The sequence below is a fragment of the Netta rufina genome (assembly GCF_964035555.1).
Source record: "Netta rufina genome assembly, chromosome: 18".
Lineage (NCBI taxonomy): Eukaryota > Metazoa > Chordata > Aves > Anseriformes > Anatidae > Netta > Netta rufina.
This window is the reverse complement of record NC_140142.1, coordinates 11,318,128-11,338,000: the sequence shown is the minus strand read 5'-3', so window position 1 is coordinate 11,338,000 and position 19,873 is coordinate 11,318,128. Positions and strand designations below refer to the sequence as shown.

Genomic DNA, 19,873 nt, shown 5'->3' with positions numbered 1-19,873 from the left:
CCTACAACCCAAACCATTCTATGACTCTGTGATTCTCTGATATCCTTGCAGCTGATGCATACTCACCATGGAAGTAGTCAGGCTCCAGTGACCTCCCAAGAACTTATATGGCCATGCACCTGCTCCTGCCCTGTTGGCTACTCAGCCAGGAGTGGCATCACAGGTACATTTCCCAGGCATGGGTCTCCTTCCTGCCTGTCATCTTCTCAGGCTCCTGTGACCTCACAAGCTCTTACGAGAGCTGTGGGCCTGCTGCTGGTCTGTCAGCTCCACAGGCACCACTGACCTGAGCACCACATAGACACCTGTTTGGTTTCTGTTCCCAATGAAGTAGTGTGATGCACCAGTAGACAGGTGCCTGGGGTTTCTGTCGGATTTCAGGAATAATCAAGCATGGGGTGCCATCGCTGACATGACATCATAAGCTCCCAAAGACCCACACAAGACATATGCTTATTCCTGGCCTACTGGCTTCTCAGGCACCAGGGTCCTCACAACACCTAGCACAGGCCACCCTTGCTCTCAGCCTGTCAGCTACTCAGGCACCACTGTTATCACAGGAATATTCACCTGCCATGGGCCTGCTCGTGGCCTATCAGATCTTCAGCTGACAGTGACCTCATAAGCACAGATGATCTATTGGAAGATGTCAGTGTCCCTGTCCATGATGGGCGGTGGCTGCTCATGTTCAGCTGGCTGTTGACCAACATCCCCAGGTGCTTTTCTTCTGGACAGCTTTCCAGCCACTCTTCCCCAAGCCTGTGCTACTGCATGGGGTTGTTATGATCCAAGTGCAGAAGCATTGTTGAATGTCATGTGATTGGACTCAGTCCATTAATCTAGCCTTTCCACATCCCTCTGTAAAGCTTTCCTACCCTCAAGCAGATCAACTGTCCCACCTAACTTCTTGTCATCTGCAGATATACTGAGGGTGTACTTGATCCTCTCATTCGGATCATAGATCTAAATATTAAATAAAACTGGACCCAATCCCAAGCCCTGGGGAACGTCACTGATGACTAAACTGGACATCTGGAAAACTGACACCAACTGGACTGAACTCCCCTCACTCCTTCACTCTTTGAGCATGGCCATTTAGAAAGTTCTTCAACCAGCAAACTGTACACTTGTCCAAGCCATGAGCGGTCAGACGGGTTGTCATTCTGCAGGGCTACTTCTGGTGAGGCTGAGTGAATACTAAGATGTAGCTCCTTCTTTTATGCTTTTTCTAATGCGCTGTTCTCAGTCCTTTCAAACCAACTAAGAATGAATCTGGTGCTTGTGATGAGCTGGTGCTCAGGTCGTGTTCCAGTTACTTGCTATATCATGTATCATTGTCCCTGAGTTTGTACAGCACTGGCATTCTCGCACTCCCTTGTATCTCTGTTTGCTTGAGTCTGCGGTGTCAATGGTAGTTCAGGAAGACTGGGAGGGGAGTGGCTTCAGGGGAAGCACGAGGTTGCTTCTGTCACAGTGGGACTTTGGTCTGCCTGCACAGTTCAGTGGCTCAAGCTGTGACACAGCCAGGAGTTCCACACTTCAAGGGAATCCCAAAGGTAGTTCCTTCCTGAAGGGCGATGCCATCCTGAGTCCTGTCCTTGCCTGTGCAACATCTATCAAAGTGTCGATACAAGTTTGTCCTCATAAGAAAGGCCCCATCACAATGGGCTGCCTAGAGCTGGGCTCCTCTCTACAGTTCTGACCTGGAGTCTTCTCCTGCAGGGCCTCTCCGTGGACTGCATCCTCCTTCAGGCCACATCCACCTGCTCCCACATGGGGTCTTCCATCAGTTGCCATGTGGAGATCTGCTCCAACATGGTGCACCATGGGCTGCAGGGAAACTTCTGCTCTGCCACCTGGAGCACTTCCACACCCTATTTCTTCATTGACCTTGGTGTCTTCAGGGTTGTTTCTCTCAGCTTCATGAGGCCAAACTGCTTCAGTTAAGTGACTAAACCAAAAGAATGCAGGATTTGGGGATTAGGTGTTCAGGTTAGGGTTTAGGGATTAGATCTTGCCTTCCAGGGTTAGTGGTTGGGCAGAGTATTAGAGGGAGGCCTGTGTTTACTGCTTTGGGTTCTAGTCTGTGTCTAGTGTAGAGACTATGTTATGTTACATTGGGATTTTCTTCAGGGCTCTGTTGAGGAATTATGTTAAGGCTGGAATTCAATGCTAGGGATGAAAGGCTGAGGAATAGGGTAAGAAATGAGCTAAGAGTGTATGGTAAGGCCTTATGGATTTGGGACTTGGCTAACCCATGCCAGGTGAGGTTTGAGGTTGGGGTAAGAGTAGTGGATTCCTTGCAGAGAGAGGGATAGCATTTAGATGTAGGGGTAAGTAGGGCTTACGGTTACTGCTTCAAAATATTGCCAGGGCTTGACCTGGATGTTTTCCTAGTAAGTGTTGCAGCAGCACAGCCTTGCCTGAACCCCTCTCACCTCTTCCAGATCTTTCCTTTCTGTTAGCCAAGTCCCTCTTCTCACCCCCAAATCTCCCACCTTTATTCTCTCAGCTTTCCCCTGGTCTCCCCAAATGTGTCACCCTGTTGGGGGCAGCTTTCTGAAGGCCTTTATGACCTCAGAGGCTCTTCCTCCCTGCTGTTGGCCAGCCAGGTGCTGGGACAGAAGTTACCTCACAGCCAGCATCCACAGGGCTACAAGGAGGTGTTGTGCTCAGCAGGCCTCTTCCCAGCCCATCCAGGAATAGCCGGTGTAGGGGATGCCCTGCACAATCCCTCAGGTACCCTGTGGGCTGAGCAACTCATGCTTCAGAACACCTGCCACATGTCTGGACTCACATTTCCCTGGGAGTTCTTCAGCTCCTTCAGGGCATCCTGAAGGAAATGACCACCTCAATATGCAAAAAAATTACCAAGTACTGAGTGCACATGTTAGGGAAGTGTTCAAAACTCTCTGTGGTAGGTGGGAAAGTCTTCATGTCTAGATTTGTTTCATTCAAGTGCATTCCCAGGGCACATTGCCATTAAAAGGAAGGTGACCTTGCGTCACTGTCTGTCCCACAGTATAGTCCTAGGGAATATCTTATGGAACTTCTGCTCACTGGTAGTCATCTCTCCACGCCCACATCTTGTGCACTGTCATATGGAGAATAAAGACATGGACTCCTGATACACTAATTCATTATCCCTCAGAGGAGGAAATATCAACCACTTGTGTGAGCTGTGGCAAGAGCCCCGTCTGGGAATGGTGGTTGCAAGGAGTTGTTCTGGGACCATTGCCCTGAGGCAGCATTTCCCAGAGTGTCCAGAGAACAGTGGTCCATCCCAGCCGGTTCTCTGCTGGTTCTCCCTGTCTCACCCAGGAGGCCAGCTCAGCCCAGACCCTCCCAAGCTCTCCACACCTCCATCTCCTATCCCCAACCCAGCCCAGCCCAGAAGAGCAGCCCATGCTGGGCAGACCCCAAAGTATCAAATGGAGAAGTGGAGGGCAGTGGCAGTATCTCTGCTGCTGCCATCTGCAGGAGATTCCCCTCCCACAGGCATCCTGCAGCTCCCCAGGCCAGCCCCAATCCCCAGCACAGCACAGCACCACACTGCTGGCCCTGGGGCTCTTCAGGCACCACCACTGCAAACAGAGCTCTGCTCTGCTCCCAGGACACCCCATGTCCCACACAGCCTTGCCCCAGCCCAGCACGTCTGGGATGGTCTGAGTAGCCATTCCTGCAGCCCCTTCCCATGCTGCCCACAGCCCCCAGCTGGTGGTGCTGCTCTGCAGAGCAAGGGGGCTGTGGTGTGTGGAGCCGTGGGGGCACTCTGCAGGGCCGTGCTGGTCAGGCTGGGAAGGCAGAGCCAGCTGGTAGGGGGCACTGCCACTGAGTGCCTCCCACACAAGTGGTTCCTTGGCCATGGATAGCTGGCACAGATAGCCGGACTTCTTCAGAGTCAGAGACTCATGGAATAGCCCGAGCTGGAAGGGACCCACAAGGATCATCGAGTCCAACTCACTTCCAATGTCAGGATATGTTTTGGGGTGATTCACTGTATTCAGTCCATGAAATTTCACCAGAGGTATAACAACCAATTCAACAGAGAGCTTTCCCTATGCCTGCAGTGTTCCCTGGAGTTGCAGAGCTCTGCTTTTCCTGCTCCCACCCAGATTTAGCACCTCAGGGTGGCTCCACCTGGGACGTACCCGTGCTCTATGGGCTCCACGTGCTACTGACTCCCTGGCACACACTGTCCCTGCCAAGCGCTTGGGCTCTCCTGACAGCTCCCGCTTTCCTCCAGAAAGATGCCTGCCTGCCATCATCCCTCTCGCCTATTGTGTACAGATGCAGGTGAATTCACTGTCTCTGTGGTGCTATCCAAGAACAGGGAACAATCACAGGTACACCCTGGCAGTGCTGCTGTGGCAGGATTCTTCTCCCCTCCACCTCTGCCATGTGCCCCTGAAGCTCCACCACAGGTCTACGAGGAAGGGTATCAGGCAAGTAAGTCAATGTATGGTCCTTTCTTTTATTAAAATACACAGAAATCCTGACCCACAATTTATAGAAAGACTTGGAGTCACATGAGACAGGGACATACAGTGTAGGAAGGTATGACCAACGATGTTTCTTTGTGGGGAACACTATGAGAAGTAAAGCAAAGTAAAAAAGAAAAAAAAATAGAAACAAATAAAAAGATTTCTGGGTCTGTATACAGTTAACATTAAGAACACAGGCAGTTTATTCCTTCTGAAAAACCTCCATTCATCACTTTCCGCATGGCTTCCTTGACCTCCTGATTCCTCATGCTGTAGATGAGGGGGTTCACTCATGGAGGCACTACCGAGTACAGAACTGCCAGCAAAAGATTAAGGGAGGAGAAGGACATAGAGGGGGGTTTCAGGTAGGCAAAAAAGGCAGTGCTGATGAACAGGGAGACCACAGCCAGGTGAGGGAGGCATGTGGAAAAAGCTTTGTGCCGGCCCTGCTGTGAGGGGATCCTCAGCACGGCCCTGAAGATTTGCATGTAAGAAAGCACAAGGAAAACAAAACACCCAAAGGCTAAACACACACTAGGCACAATAAGCCCAACTTCTCTGAGGTAGGCATCTGAGCAGGAGAGCTTGAGGATCTGGGGAATTTCACAGAAGAACTGGTCCAGGGCATTGCCTTGGCAGAGGGGGAGGGAAAAGGTATTGGCAGTGTGCAGCACAGCATAGAGAAAGCCACTGCCCCAGGCAGCTGCTGCCATGTTGACACAAGTTTTGCTGGCCATTATGGTCCCGTAGTGCAGGGGTTTGCAGATGGCAATGTAGCAGTCATAGGCCATGATGATGAGAAGAGAAAACTCTGCTGAGATGAAAAAGAAAAAGAATAAAACTTGTATAGCACATTCCGAGTAGGAGATGGTCCTGGTGTCCCACAGGGAATTGGCCATGGCTTTGGGAACAGTGGTGGAGATGGAGCCCAGGTCTAGGAGGGCGAGGTTGAGGAGGAAGAAGTACATGGGGGTGTGGAGGCGGTGGTTGCAGGCTATGGCTGTGAGGATGAGGCCGTTGCCCAGGAGGGCAGCCAGGTAGATGCCCAGGAAGAGCCCGAAGTGCAGGAGCTGCAGCTCGCGTGTGTCTGCGAATGGCAGGAGGAGGAACTCAGTGGGGAATGTGCTGTTGGACATTTGCTGCCTCAGAACATGGTTGGCTGTCCATGGAGGAAAAGACTGTGTCAACTTAGAAAAACTTCTCTGCACAAAACCTCATTTGTGTTTCACAGAAACCCTCTCCACAAGACATACTGTCTATTCCCTATGAGCTCTGTTTCTTTCTGTCTAAGGGTGCCTAAGGGATCAGGTGGATCATCTGTGTGATCAGCATGATTCAGTACTGTGCTACGGTATGTGGTAACGTGCATTGCACACGGATCTCAGATGCCCACAGTCCAGAGGCATGCTCTTTGAGCTTCTGCCCCTTCTAATAACCTGACAACTCTTATCATCATTATCATCCCCATGATTCACCCTCATGGCAGGCATGAAAGCAGAGAGTCCAGAGAGTGCCTTCCCTTCAGGTAGCTTCTGCCTTGGACTTCCCTGGCAAGAATCTCCCCACAAAATTCCCTGGGGGTGCTGTGGAGCTCTGAGGAGCCTTCCCCAGGCAAGAGCCTTTGGGCACCAGCAGGACCCTGCCCTACCCTGTCCTGTAAGGGGGCTCCTTCCACCCACAGCTTCTCCCCATAACACCCCGGGCAGCTCCCTGAGCAGGCTGAGTGCTGAGCCTGGCAGGCAACAGAGGCCCTGCCCCAGCACACAGCCCCTGGGGCACAGCAGGGACCCTGCTCTGCACCACAGCCCTGGACACCCCTGCCTGCACCCTGGCTGCACAGCCTGCAGCTGGCCCTTAAAGAAGGAACCCTCATGTCCTGTCCCTCTGACAGTTTGGGCAGGCAATCCCTGCTCTAGAGCTTGTCATACTCCTCTGCAGTATAGAAACTCTGAGAGTGCTCCTGAAAAAATCCATAGGCTGTGGGATTTGCCAGCAAATCTGGACATGGAATTAGGAACAAGAGCTGCATGGCCCTGTAGCCACACACTTACCCTGTTCAGGGCTGTGAAGATTTCTCCCACAGTGAGCTCTCAGCATCCCCCCTCCACACTGCCTTTAACATCTCCCTCCCTTCTCTCAGTTGCCCTTGTCCCCTGCAGGCAGTGCCCCCAGCCCTGCTGTGCTGTGCAGAGGAGCTGCTCCTGGGCAGAGCTGTCTCTCCGCAGTGCTGCCCGCTTTCCAGGAACTCCCCTTGGGCCCATGAGCCCGGCCCAGCTCATCAGCATAGGGAGTGCTTGATAAGTTCCTGGGCCTCCAGGGGAATCAACTTTGAAAAACACTAAAGTAATCATTTATGTTCCTTCCTTCCATTATAGAGGGAGCACTGTCCTTTTTCATTTCAGAATAGGTATGATGTCCAAGGATCACCTTTCCATGTCCTGGTTTTGGGCAAACCACCCACCCAAGGTTCTCCCTCCCCCTGCTTATAGAAGGGTTTCAACTGAGTCAAACCAGGCATCTCATACTTTTTTTTCTCTGTTTGCAGTTCAGAGGCTAGAAGGCGGCTTATCTTCCTCTCCCATGCCTCACAGAATCCCACTGTAGTTGGGATTCCTCTTGCCTTGGTTCAGGTGGGTACAAACCAGGCAGCATGTAAGCTGCTTGTCTCAGCTCCCAGCACTTTGAATAGAGAAAGAGACCAAGAGGGAGCTGTTCAGAGGCAGACACCAGGTGATATTGGAGATGGCAGAGTGACATCTGAGTGACATCTGAAGTGCCTAATTCCTCTGGGCCATAAACAGAGATTTTATTATTGCATGTACAATATAATATAACTGTAGCCATTGCTCAATAGCAAAGAAATAAAAGAAATAAAAGAATTAAAAGGCATGCTGTGACCTGGTTGCCATCACTGGGACGTGGTGGGACCACTCCCATGACTGGAGTGCTGCAATGACTGGTTATGGGCTCTTCAGAAGAGACAGACAGAACAGAAGGGGTGGTGGTGTGGCTCTCTATATTAGGGAGTGTTTTGATGTTGCAGAACTTCAATCTGGGAATGATATTGTTGAATCCTTGTGGGTCAGGGTCAGAGGGAAAGCCAACAAGGCAGGCATCCAGGTGGGGATATCTTATTGACCGCCAAACCAGGATGAGGAGACAGATGAGGCTTTCTACAAGCAGACTTGGAGCTGCTCAGGACACTGGTTGGCAGAGTGCCTTGGGAGGCGATTCTGAAAGGCAGAGGAGTCCAGAAAGGCTGGACTCTCTTCAAGAAGGAAATCTTCAAGGCTCAGGAGCAGACTGTCCATCCCCACGTGCCCAAAGTCCAGCCAATATGGAAGAACAGAGAGCAGAACAGAGAGTTGCTGCTAGAGCTTAGGAAGAAAAAGAGGATTTATGACCTTTGGAAAAGAGGGCAGGCCTCTCAGGAGGACTATAATGATCTTAAGAGGATGTGCAGAAACAAAATTAGAAAGGCCAAAGCTCATCTGGAGCTCACTCTGGCTACTGTTGTTAAAGATAACAGAAAATGTTTTTATAAATACATAAACAGAAAAAAGAGGACTAAGGAGAATCTCCATCCTTTACTGGATGTGGGGGGAAACTTAGTGACAAGAGATGAGGAAAAGACTGAGGTGCTTAATGCCTTCTTTGCCTCAGTCTTTAGCAGCAAGACCAGTTGTTCTCTGGGTACTCATCCCCCTGATCTGGTGGAAGGAGGATGATCTGGTGGAACTAGCTGCTGTGCGTCAGAGAGGCTGGGAGTCCAGCAGCAATGCCATGGGCTAGAAGGATCACAACCAGCTCACTTCCACCTGGGCAGATTCTGGCCCAAGAAGGGAGTGTTTTATAAGTATGGTATTACGAGGGCAGTGGTGCCTCAGAAACTTCAGTAAGTCTAGAAAGTCCAGTAGGAAGCAAATGGCTGTTAAACAGCCTGTGAGTTGACTTCTTTCTGAAGCAGCTGACAGGTCATCGCTTGACTCCTGGCTGGGATCTGTGCCTTTAGGCTCATATTTGCTGTTCTCCATGATAGGCCAGCTGATGCACCTGCTTTACAAATAGTCTGTGAGATCCTTTCTTCCTAAGTACCTGATAGGCCCCATAGAGGAAGAGGTCTTGAAGAGGTGTTGTCATGTCAGAGGTTTTGGCTTTTGACTCATTCATCCTTCAGGGCTGATTTCAAATTTCTACACAGAGGAGGCCACTGCCTCTGAGATGTCTGGGGGAACACAAAGCCCTTATAAGGGCAGGGAAAAAGTTACCCTGGGTCCATAGGAACCATTCTGGAACCAAAACATGTAGGCAGGAAGCAGACTTTTGTGGTGTTGCAGAGCTGCTGGGCACATTGCACGGGGTGCTCTGACAGCCTTTGTGTCCTTCTTCATGCTGCCTTAGGAGCTGCTTCTTTCTCAGGAACAGAGTAGCCAACGGAGGTGAGACAGATACTCTAGAGTTCATGAAAGCCATCAGAAAGCTGCCCCTAAGAAGATGACTGATATGGGGAAGGCAGGAGGAGCCTGGCCAGGAGAGATGTGAGATTTGGGGGAGGAAAGAAGAGCATGGATAGCAGAAGGTAACGATTTTGGAGAGGTAAGAATATTCAGGTAATGTTGATCCCACCATAAAGCTGACTTAAAGCAGTCATGTGAGGCCCTTACCCTTTTTTACCTGTTACATTAATACCTAAATCTAGCCACTCTACACGCTGACAGGAATCCACTGCTCTAATATTGACCGCAATATCCCTTGAATCCAAAATTAGTCCATAACCCCTTTCCATTAGCTTTCCTCTCTTGCTCACCCTGATTCCTTCCCTTAACACAAAGCATGTTCCACACTAGCACTGTGTTGAACTTCAAGTTGGTGATGGCAAAGTTGAGAGACTCTGAGTAAGGATTAAGGGATGAACAAATAAAGGAAGGTTGTTGTGGGAGTCCAGTTGGAGGAATGTGACTGTGGAAGTGACTGTGAGGTCACTTCTGTCTCTGCAGTTGATAGGGCAGCAGCAGGAACATGTCACGGAAAGGGACTGTGAGGTCACTTCTGTCTGAAGTAGTTGACAGGTCACACTCCTACCTGGGATCTGTACTTTTCAGATGACATCTGCCAGTGGTCCTGGAAGGCCAGCAGAAGGCACCTGTTTGGCATGCTGACTGTGGGATCCCCTCTGCCCACATACCCAGAAGGATCCAGACAGAAAGAAGACCCACATATGGGTTGTCCTGTCCCTTCTGTTTGAGTCCATGACTGGACAGCAGAAGGCACAAGTCTTGGTTGTGTCTACAGAAAAAGCTGTAAGGTCAGCAGCTGGACCATGGCTTAGAAGATGCTGGTGAGGTGACTGCTGTCTGGTTAGTTGACAGGCCACAAGAAGGCCGTTGGGTTGGGATGCCTACTTTAGGAGTGGTTTCCACCCTGCTGGAGCTTTCTTTGGAAGTAGGAAAGAGCAGGAGAGAAAAACCTGCCAGAAAATGCACCTAGGAAGGTTAGCACTGGCCATGAAGAGGAAGAAATGTCCCTCAAAGAGTTGTGCTGTGGTGCTAGAGGTCACCCAAAGAGTATCTTTGATCAGCCCATGGCCTTGTGTTTGAAGGAACAGCTGGTGAGGGTTGACGAGACATTGGTGAAACCAGAGAAATGCCAGGATGTGAGCAAGGTGGTGAACAGAGATGGGTGTCTGCAGCCTTCAGGGAAATAGGACAAAGTGTGGGGCATCACAGGGAAGTCTGGAGGCAACAAGGAGGTGGGTGCTGGCAAGAAGAGAAGGCCCCAGCAGCCCTGACATTTTTGTCCCCTTGGATAGAGCTTCTGAGGAGATGAGATACAGTCATTGCAAGGGGGCTCATTGCTTTCTTGAGACCCTGTGCAGAGGCAGGGAGGTGTCATACTATTGTTCTACTTGAGGCATCACACTGCCCACCATATCCCACAGACCCCAAGCAAGACCCCAGAGCCAGACATGGGAGTGCAGGACATTCCCTTCCAGTGGCTGGAGTCAGGACCTGGCCCTTTTACTTCAGCACAATAAACCCAGACTTTTCTCAGCACAGTGCTTTGCCTATCTGTAATCATGGCCTCCAATTATCAGCCCTAACAAGTCCCGGAGGAGAATTTCCTGGTAACAGCCCTCAGTGGGGCCCATTAATACTCAAAGTCACTTCAACTTTTCCTTCTGACTTTACTTGCTCAAGCAATTGCATCATTCTCCTCTCATTACCTCAGGTTCATAGACTAAGCACCAAAATCCACCATGGAACTCATTACAATGCAGAAACAACTAAAGAACCATGTCTTCCATTGTTTTATTCAAGTCTTCAAGATTAGGACAACTAATTGGAGAGCTTTCATAGTGTAGTTAAGGAGAAAGATTTCAAAAAGCACCTAATACAAGTCTTTTCTCATTTTAAAGGATGATTTTTGTTGCATTTCAGTTTTGAGCATCTTTCTTCAATTGATATTAATCCAAGGCTTCTCCTATGGAGACGTCCATAGGGAGGAAAAGCAGAGTCTTGAGGTCTGACAGTGCATAGGCAACCTTGCTCCTCACCACCCCAACCCTGACACTTCTCTCATTGGCCACCTGGTGCTTGCATCACTTTTTCTTACTCCACACTTCTGCACTGAAGTCTGCAGCTGGATGTTACAGCCCCTTTGCACCAGCTCCCACCTGCTTTCCTTAGAGACCTGGCTGCACACAGAAGGGTTTTTCCGTATTATAAAACAGGCAGGAATAAACATGCAGCAATTTCCCAAACAGCAAAACAAGTTCTTCATCTTGTTGTACTGGGTCTGGCTGGAATGTTAACTTTCCCGGCAGCAGCCCATTCAGTGCCGTACTCTGTACTTGTAGCTGGAACAGCAGTGTTATCACACCAGTGTTGTGTCTACTGCTGAGCAGCAGTGGCACAGCATTGGGCCTTTCTCTAACCCTCCTAGGGGGTGGGCAAAAAAGTGAGGAGAGAAACATCACTAGGGCAGCTGACCTAAACCAATCAAAGGGATATTCCATACCATGTGGTGTCACACTCAGCAATAAAAGGTGGAAACAGGAAGAAGAGGGGAGGGGTGGGCTCTCGTTGAGAAGACGTCGGTCCTCCTCTCGAACACCGGCTGCGTGCGTTGAGGCCTTGCTTCAAGGACGTGGTCAATCATCGCTCATTTGTGGGAAGTAGAGAGTAATTTCTTTCCTCTGCACTTCCATATCGCTTTCATTTGTTTTGTTTGTTTGTTTTCCTCCCTTTTTCCCCTTTCCCTTTTATTTCCCCTTAGTTAAATTGTTTAGTTCATGGTAGTCTTTATTTAATTATTATAATTATTTCCCTTTAATTAAATTATCCTTATCTCAACCCGTGAGTTGTTCTTTGCTTTACTTCTCCCTCTCCTTATCTAAAGGAGGGGGAGTGAGAGAGCGGTTGTGGGGTTTAGCTGCCCAGCACGGTAAAACCACCACAGTCCTTTTTGGCGCCCAACGTGGGGCTCGAAGGGTTGAGATAACAATAGAATTGATTAAACGCATACAACTAACACACTTGCTTGCTAGTTTCCATGTTCCTTGCCCTGTTAATAATAATGGCTTTGTTCATATGTCATGCAATTCGTGTCATATTCTCCTTTCTCCTATATATCCGATCCGACAAAGTGCTACAATCTGTGTTCACTTTTTTTAATTCGTTGTGCTGCCAAGCACTGACCTTGGCTTTACTCTGGAATTCAGGCTCTGCGCTGTTATCATTTGGGTCCCATGGAAACTATCTTTCAGAGAATATTCAGAACTACACTGCCTTCCTTTTCTCATCTGGACACCAGTTTATTAATAATATCAGGAATGGTACCTTTCCCTTCTTTCACAGTGGGCTAATTACAACAGTTTGGGAGTATTTTGAAGATCCATCTGTAACCCATGTATTGCTATTTCTAATTCTGAATAACAGGTTTCATTTTCTCTCTAAGATTAGTCGATTGTTTAGAAAACTTATTTGGGAATCTGTCCCGAAACAGTCTCGTGGTGAGTGGCACGGTGTGTGGGATGATGTTAGCAGATACCTGTCACGAGTGTCTCCTCCAATAGTTTTGAACTTCACCCCTGAGCAAGTGCTAAATCCTAAAAACTTGGTAGAATGTTTGAGAGTTGTATGTCCTGATCCTGATAATGCCGGAGAACAACAGCTTGCAGCATTGTGCTGGGTCCTGGTTTATTCCTATCAAACACTGTTTAACATCATCCAGCAACTTGAAGAGAGGGAGGAAGTCTCTGAATCTGATGACCAAGTAACACATGCTGTGGCTGACCCAGAGGACCAACCAACTATGGTATCAGTCGCCCCCATAGTCAAGTCAAAACAATGGAAACGGAGGTCAGCTCGTTTAGTAAGGGAAGAAGGCTCTCCTAAGAAGGAGGGAGAAGGGGAATTGGCAGGCACCTCTAAAGCAGAGCCATCACAAAAACAGCAGGAAGATGAGACGGAAATCATAAAGGAATCAGAAATCACTCGATCCATATCCCTGAGTGAGATGCGAGAAATACGAAAGGATTATGGTCGACGCCCAGGTGAACACATCCTCACTTGGCTGCTCCGATGCTGGGATGCTGGGGCCAATAGCATACAATTAGAAGGCAATGAAGCCAAGCAGCTGGGATCCCTCTCTAGAGAAAGGGTAATCGACAAAGTAATCGGGAGAGGAGCACAGGACCTCAGCCTCTGGAGACGACTCCTGGCAGCTATCAAAGAGAGATATCCCCATAAGGAAGATATTGTATATCACATAGGCAAGTGGACCACTGTGGATAAAGGTCTCCAGCATCTGCGGGAATTAGCTGTGCGGGAGATGATTTATAGTGATTTGGACAATGCCCAGACACCTCAAGACCCCGATGAAGTCCAGTGCACAACATCCATGTGGCGTAAATTTGTGCGGAGTGCACCATCAGCACATGCCAGTACCCTGGCAGCAATTCGCTGGGACGTGGAAACAATGGGACACAAATCTACCAGAGGCCACTTGGCTAGTTAACAATAGGGGGTCTGACAGCCATGCTGGTCCTGCCAAAACAAAACCCCTACACACTGTGAAAGGAGCTAAAGTTCCCGTAGTGCATATAGGAAGGTGGATGGGGAAGGCAGTGTGGGTTGCTCCTGCCTCGGGAAAAGGCAAACCCACTCGTGGGATTGTCTTCGCCCAAGGACCAGGGTATACCTGGTGGGTCATGCAAAAGAATGGGGATATCAAGTGTGTGCCTCAAGGAGATTTGACATTGAGAGAAAACTAATCTATAATCTAAGTTATATGTCGTAGGAAGATGCTGTAGGATCAACGACAGGTCAACTTTGCAAGGAACCGGGCAGTGCAACAAGGACTTGAGCTAAGCTGGTGCTGGTGTCCAGACATCCAACTCCGCCTGCCTTGAGTGGCCACTTTGGCAGATGAAGACCTAATCATCAACAGTTCTTATGAACATTTTCCAAGAAAGACCTATGGAATGAAAAGATACACCTGCCTATTAATCCTGTCCTGTTAAATCCTTGTCCTGTTAAAGGACAAGGGATAATGATGAGAATGCTTGTATGCTAAATTATGGGGATCTGAGTGTGACACAAATGTTATGGAATAAGGGGTGGAGGTTGTACTGGGTCTGGCTGGAATGTTAACTTTCCCGGCAGCAGCCCATACAGTGCCGTACTCTGTACTTGTAGCTGGAACAGCAGTGTTATCACACCAGTGTTGTGTCTACTGCTGAGCAGCAGTGGCACAGCATTGGGCCTTTCTCTAACCCTCCTAGGGGGTGGGCAAAAAAGTGAGGAGAGAAACATCACTAGGGCAGCTGACCTAAACCAATCAAAGGGATATTCCATACCATGTGGTGTCACACTCAGCAATAAAAGGTGGAAACAGGAAGAAGAGGGGAGGGGTGGGGCTCTCGTTGAGAAGACGTCGGTCCTCCTCTCGAACACCGGCTGCGTGCGTTGAGGCCTTGCTTCAAGGACGTGGTCAATCATCGCTCATTTGTGGGAAGTAGAGAGTAATTTCTTTCCTCTGCACTTCCATATCGCTTTCATTTGTTTTGTTTGTTTGTTTTCCTCCCTTTTTCCCCCTTTCCCTTTTATTTCCCCTTAGTTAAATTGTTTAGTTCATGGTAGTCTTTATTTAATTATTATAATTATTTCCCTTTAATTAAATTATCCTTATCTCAACCTGTGAGTTGTTCTTTGCTTTACTTCTCCCCCTCCTCATCTAAAGGCGGGGGAGTGAGAGAGCGGTTGTGGGGTTTAGCTGCCCAACACGGTAAAACCACCACACCTGTGTCATGGTACGGCAGTTGTCCACTTCAGAGGCACAACTTGGGATCTGTCCTTGCTGAATATCAGAGAGTTTCAATTGGTCTCTCCTGCCTAAAAGTGGAAGAGGACAAGGCAATTCTTTGATGAATCTTCTCCCAGTAGGAGAAATGACACTGCTGGAAGTAAGTGTCTCTCCCGAGCTGAGAGAAGGAACATCAGGGATTGCTTCAGCCTGATTCAAAATCAGTTCCCCTGGAGTTCCCTCGTGTCAAGAGCTCCCTGTGCTGATGATCTGGGCCGGGTTCCTGGGCCCAAGGGGAGCTCATGGCAAGCGGGCAGCACTGCAGAGAGACAGCTCTGCCCAGGAGCAGATCCTCTACACAGTGCAGCAGGGCTGGGGGCACTGCCTGCAGGGGACAAGTATGGCTGAGAGAAGGGAGGGAGATGTTAAAGGCAGTGTGGAGGGGGGACACTGAGAGCTCACAGTGGGAGAAATCTTCACAGCTCTAACATGGAGCTCTAACATGGTAAGTGTCTGTGAGAGAGCAGGCAGATGCAGAATCCTAGAGGGTTCTTCTATAGCTGCCACTTCCCAAGGCTGATAGGACATGTCACAGGGGCTGTGCTGGCTTCTCTACTATAGAGGACAGGGATGTTCCCCGGATCAATGATTACCTAGCTAAGTTGTCGGAGGGACAGGACATGAGGGTTCCTTCTCATAGGGTTGGCTGCAGGCTGTGTTGGGACAATTATGGAGATTATAAGGGACTTATCAGGTTTTTAGAAGGGACTGAAGATCTTAGAACATTACAGTGAAATAGATTTGTATGTCTGTGAAGAACCTCCTAATTTCCCCTAATACCTGTACAGATTGCACAGGCTTTGTCGGCAAAATGGGCATCTCCCTGTTCATCAAAATGGTTGTCTCCCTGTTCATCAGCAATAACATGTTTGCCTATTTGAAGCCCTCCTCCTTCTCTTCCTCCTCCCTGAATCTTTTGCTGGCAGTTCTGTACTCGGTGGTGCCTCCAGCAGTGAACCCCCTCATCTACAGCATGAGGAACCAGGAGCTCAAGTATGCTGTTCAGAAATTGATTTGGGGGATGTTTTTCAGTACTCAGAAAGTTTCTTTCACTCTCCATAAATGAAAATTGTGTATCCCATTCCAGCCTGTTTTTTTTTTTTTTCTTTTTTTTTTCCTTGTTTGTTTACTTGTTTGGTTTTATCATTATTAAAATTGTTTTTTTTTTTTTTTTTTTTTTTTTTTTTTTTATTTCCGTTTTGACTGCTTTGGCTTCTTGCATTCATCCCCCTGTACTCTGCTCTGTTGAGGCTGCACCTTGAGTACTGTGTTCAGTTTTGGGCCCCTCACTACAAGAAGGACATTGAGGCCCTGCAACATATCCAGAGAAGGGCTACAAAGCTGGTGAAGGGTCTGGAACACAATTCTAATGAGGAGCAGCTGAGGGAACTGGGGTTGTTTAGTCTGCAGAAGAGGAGGCTCAGGGGAGACCTAATTGCTCTCTCCAGCTACCAAAAGGAAGTTGTGGGGAGCTGGGCGTCAGCCTCTTCTTGCAGATAACTACTGATAACTACTGGATTTTAAGGAAAGGTTGGACCTGGCACTTAGGGACATGATTTAGTGGGTGACATTGGTAGTAGGGTCATGGTTGGACCAGATGACCTTGGAGGTCTCTGCCACCATAATGATTCCATGATTCTATTCTGCCCAGTTGCTGTATGAGCTTCAGGGAGATAGGAATTTGCCCCATCTCCCAGAACTCTCATGAACTCCTTTACAGTATTTATCTTTCTATGTTCTATTTTTCTAAGACTTTTCTTGTGCAGATAGCCCTTAGATGCAGCATGGTCATGGCAGGCATTTCTTCTGCACTATGGGCCTGTGTCTTGGTTGTGGAGAAACTTTCCCAAGAGGTCCACCAACTCAAAGAGCATATACCTTCCTACCTCTATGTGTATGAACCAGTACCTCAGCTTTTAAGAGTGAACATGCCTCTGCTCAAGAAAGGGGATATGGTGGGTCCACACAACATACCACTCTGTGGCTTTACCCACGTGACCATGGAGGGGAACAGAACTCATTTTTATCTCTGGAGTGACAGGCGAATCCTGACAGTTAACTGTATTGGAGGCTGAAGCGGAGCTACATTAAGATGATGACATTAAACAGCTATTTGCCTTTCCTGGTCTCTTGGAGGACCCTTCTGTTGTGGGGTTGCTGAGGGTCAAAGAGCAGCAGATGCTGATCACTATCCCAGTGGTGCACAGGGAGCAATATTGCACTAACTGAGACTCCCTGATTCACATTCATGAGTTGGTTTATTGACTGGAGAGACAAGAATCACAGAATCACAGAATTTCTAGGTTGGAAGAGACCTCAAGATCATCGAGTCCAACCTCTGACCTAACGCTAGCAGTCCCCACTAAACCATATCCCTAAGCTCTACATCTAAACGTCTTTTGAAGACTTCCAGGGATGGTGACTCCACCACTTCCCTGGGCAGCCTGTTCCAGTGCCTCACAACCCTTTCAGTGAAGAAGTTCTTCCTAACATCTAACCTAAAACTCCCCTGGCTCAACTTAAGCCCATTCCCCCTCGTCCTGTCACCAGGCACGTGGGAGAACAGACCAACCTCCACCTCGCTACAGCCTCCCTTGAGGTACCTATAGAGAGCGATAAGGTCGCTCCTGAGCCTCCTCTTCTCCAGGATGAACAAGCCCAGCTCCCTCAGCTGCTCCTCGTAGGACTTGTTCTCCAGACCCCTCACCAGCTTCGTCGCCCTTCTCTGCACCCGCTCAAGTACTTCGATGTCCTTCTTGTAGCGAGGGGCCCAAAACTGAACACAGTACTCGAGGTGCGGCCTCACCAGAGCTGAGTATAGGGGGACGATCACCTCCCTAGCCCTGCTGGCCACACTGTTCCTGATACAAGCCAGGATGCCGTTGGCCTTCTTGGCCACCTGAGCACACTACTGGCTCATATTCAGCAGACTATCCACCATCACTCCCAGGTCCTTCTCTGCCTGGCAGCTCTCCAACCATTCCTCTCCCAGCCTGTAGCTCTGCTTGGGGTTATTGCGCCCCAGGTGGAGGACCCGGCACTTGGCCTTGTTGAACTTCATGCAGTTGACCTCAGCCCATCGGTGCAGCCTATCCAGATCCTCCTGCAGAGCCCTCCTACCTTCAAGCAGATCGACACACGCACCTAACTTGGTGTCATCTGCAAACTTACTGAGGGTGCACTTGATGCCCTCGTCCAGATCATCGATGAAGATATTAAAGAGGACCGGCCCCAGCACCGAGCCCTGGGGGACGCCACTAGTGACTGGCCTCCAACTGGACTTGACTCCATTCACCACGACTCTTTGGGCCCGGCTATCCAGCCAGTTTCTAACCCAATGAAGCGTGCGCCAGTCCAAGCCTAGGGCAGCCAGTTTCTTGAGGAGAATGCTGTGGGAGACGGTGTCAAAAGCCTTGCTGAAGTCAAGGTAGACCACATCCACAGCCTTTCCCTCATCCACCCAGCGCGTCACTTTGTCATAGAAGGAGATCAGGTTCGTCAAGCAGGATCTGCCTTTCATAAACCCATGCTGACTGGGCCTTATCGCCTGCTTGCCCTGCAAGTGCCGCGTGATGACTCTCAGGAGGATCTGCTCCATGAGCTTCCCTGGCACTGAGGTCAAACTGACAGGCCTGTAGTTTCCCGGGTCAGTCCTCCGGCCCTTCTTGTAGATGGGCATCACATTTGCTAGCCGCAGAAGTGATCAGCAAGACTTGCTCACACTTTATTAGTCACATATGGCTAGTGTGAATTCTTGACAAAAAGTGGAGACTGACAGTGGACTATTGTGGCCAGAATGAAATCATGCCAGTACTGAGTGCTGCAGTGCTGGACGTGGTAGAACTCCAGTATGAACTAGAATCAAAGCCAGACAAGAGTTATGCCACGACTGATATCACTAAAGTGTTTTTGTCAATCCCTTTAGCAGCAGAGTGCAGTCCACAATGACACAGGACACACTTGAAAGCAGGCAGGCACACTCAGCATTCACACAAACACAAACAGCACCAGCAGCATTATCTTGATAGCCTCTCTGGCTGAGCAAGATGGAGGCCCATTAGTGGGAAATGCAAAGTGCTTGTGTGCACAAATGCACGTGCATGTGCGTGTGTGCAAGGTAGATCCCTCCAGCAGCTGGGATCAGATACTCAGCCTGCCCAGAACAAGTTCCTGACTCCCAGTCTGCCCAGCTGAAGACAGTTGGACATATGAGCCCCCGTGGGTGCAGCCCCACTCGAGCTGCTGGCACACACCACCCCAATCTAACACACACTGACAAAGACACAGGCACACACACATTAAGTCCACACACTCCCATCTCTCCTGTTGCTGACTACAATGACACATGGGCCCTCTGATGCCCTGGTTCTAGTCCAGCTGCTGCACCTACCCCTGTGTATAACCATCAGGTGACCTACAGCCCTTGGCAGCAACCCCATTACTCCAAATGCTGATGCGGAGAGTAGCTGCCAGTGATGCATCTGGATGGGTTTCCACCTGGACACTGGGGTGACAGCCCTCCCAGGGCACTCCTGGAAGGATCTGGGTCAAGATCTTGGCTCCTCAGGAGCCAGTGACTTGGGTTCCCACCTGCAATGGCTTTGTGTTCTTTGTTTGTGCTTTGTGTTCTTCTGGGCTCATCGAGATGGGCTTTTGTTGAGCTGAGGGCTCTCCTGTGATGGGCCTGTGTCACGTTAAGGGGTGTAGCTGATTAACCGTTACGGGCCTGGTTGGATTCAGGGTACTGAACCAGTCGGACATTCACCAAAAATGCATTAACCATCTGGGGGTCCGTTCAGACATTCACTAACAACGCATTAACCGTCTGGGGGTCTGGTTAGATTCAGAACACTGAACTATCACGGATAACCACCCTTACCCTAGTTGCACTTAATGAGAGCTATCACAATGCAATCAAGTATGGTTTATTACAGCAACAGATAATCAGGTTCTTTTGGATTGCCAGCGCTAGTGACTGTCTGCAAAGCAAGCTAGAACGCATGAAATACACAGGTGTTACAGGT

The 19,873-nt window shown here is 49.3% G+C and overlaps 1 protein-coding gene across 1 annotated transcript; it reads right to left on the bottom strand.

Moving 5' to 3' along the window:
- Positions 1 to 4,774: 4,774 nt before the first annotated feature.
- On the bottom strand, positions 4,775 to 5,620 carry LOC311216583 (olfactory receptor 14C36-like; the record flags this gene model as incomplete). Its single annotated transcript, XM_084298116.1, has 1 exon — positions 4,775 to 5,620. One exon carries the CDS (start codon positions 5,618 to 5,620, stop codon positions 4,775 to 4,777), a length of 846 nt encoding a protein of 281 aa, XP_084154242.1.
- Between the last annotated feature and the right edge of the window lie 14,253 nt (positions 5,621 to 19,873).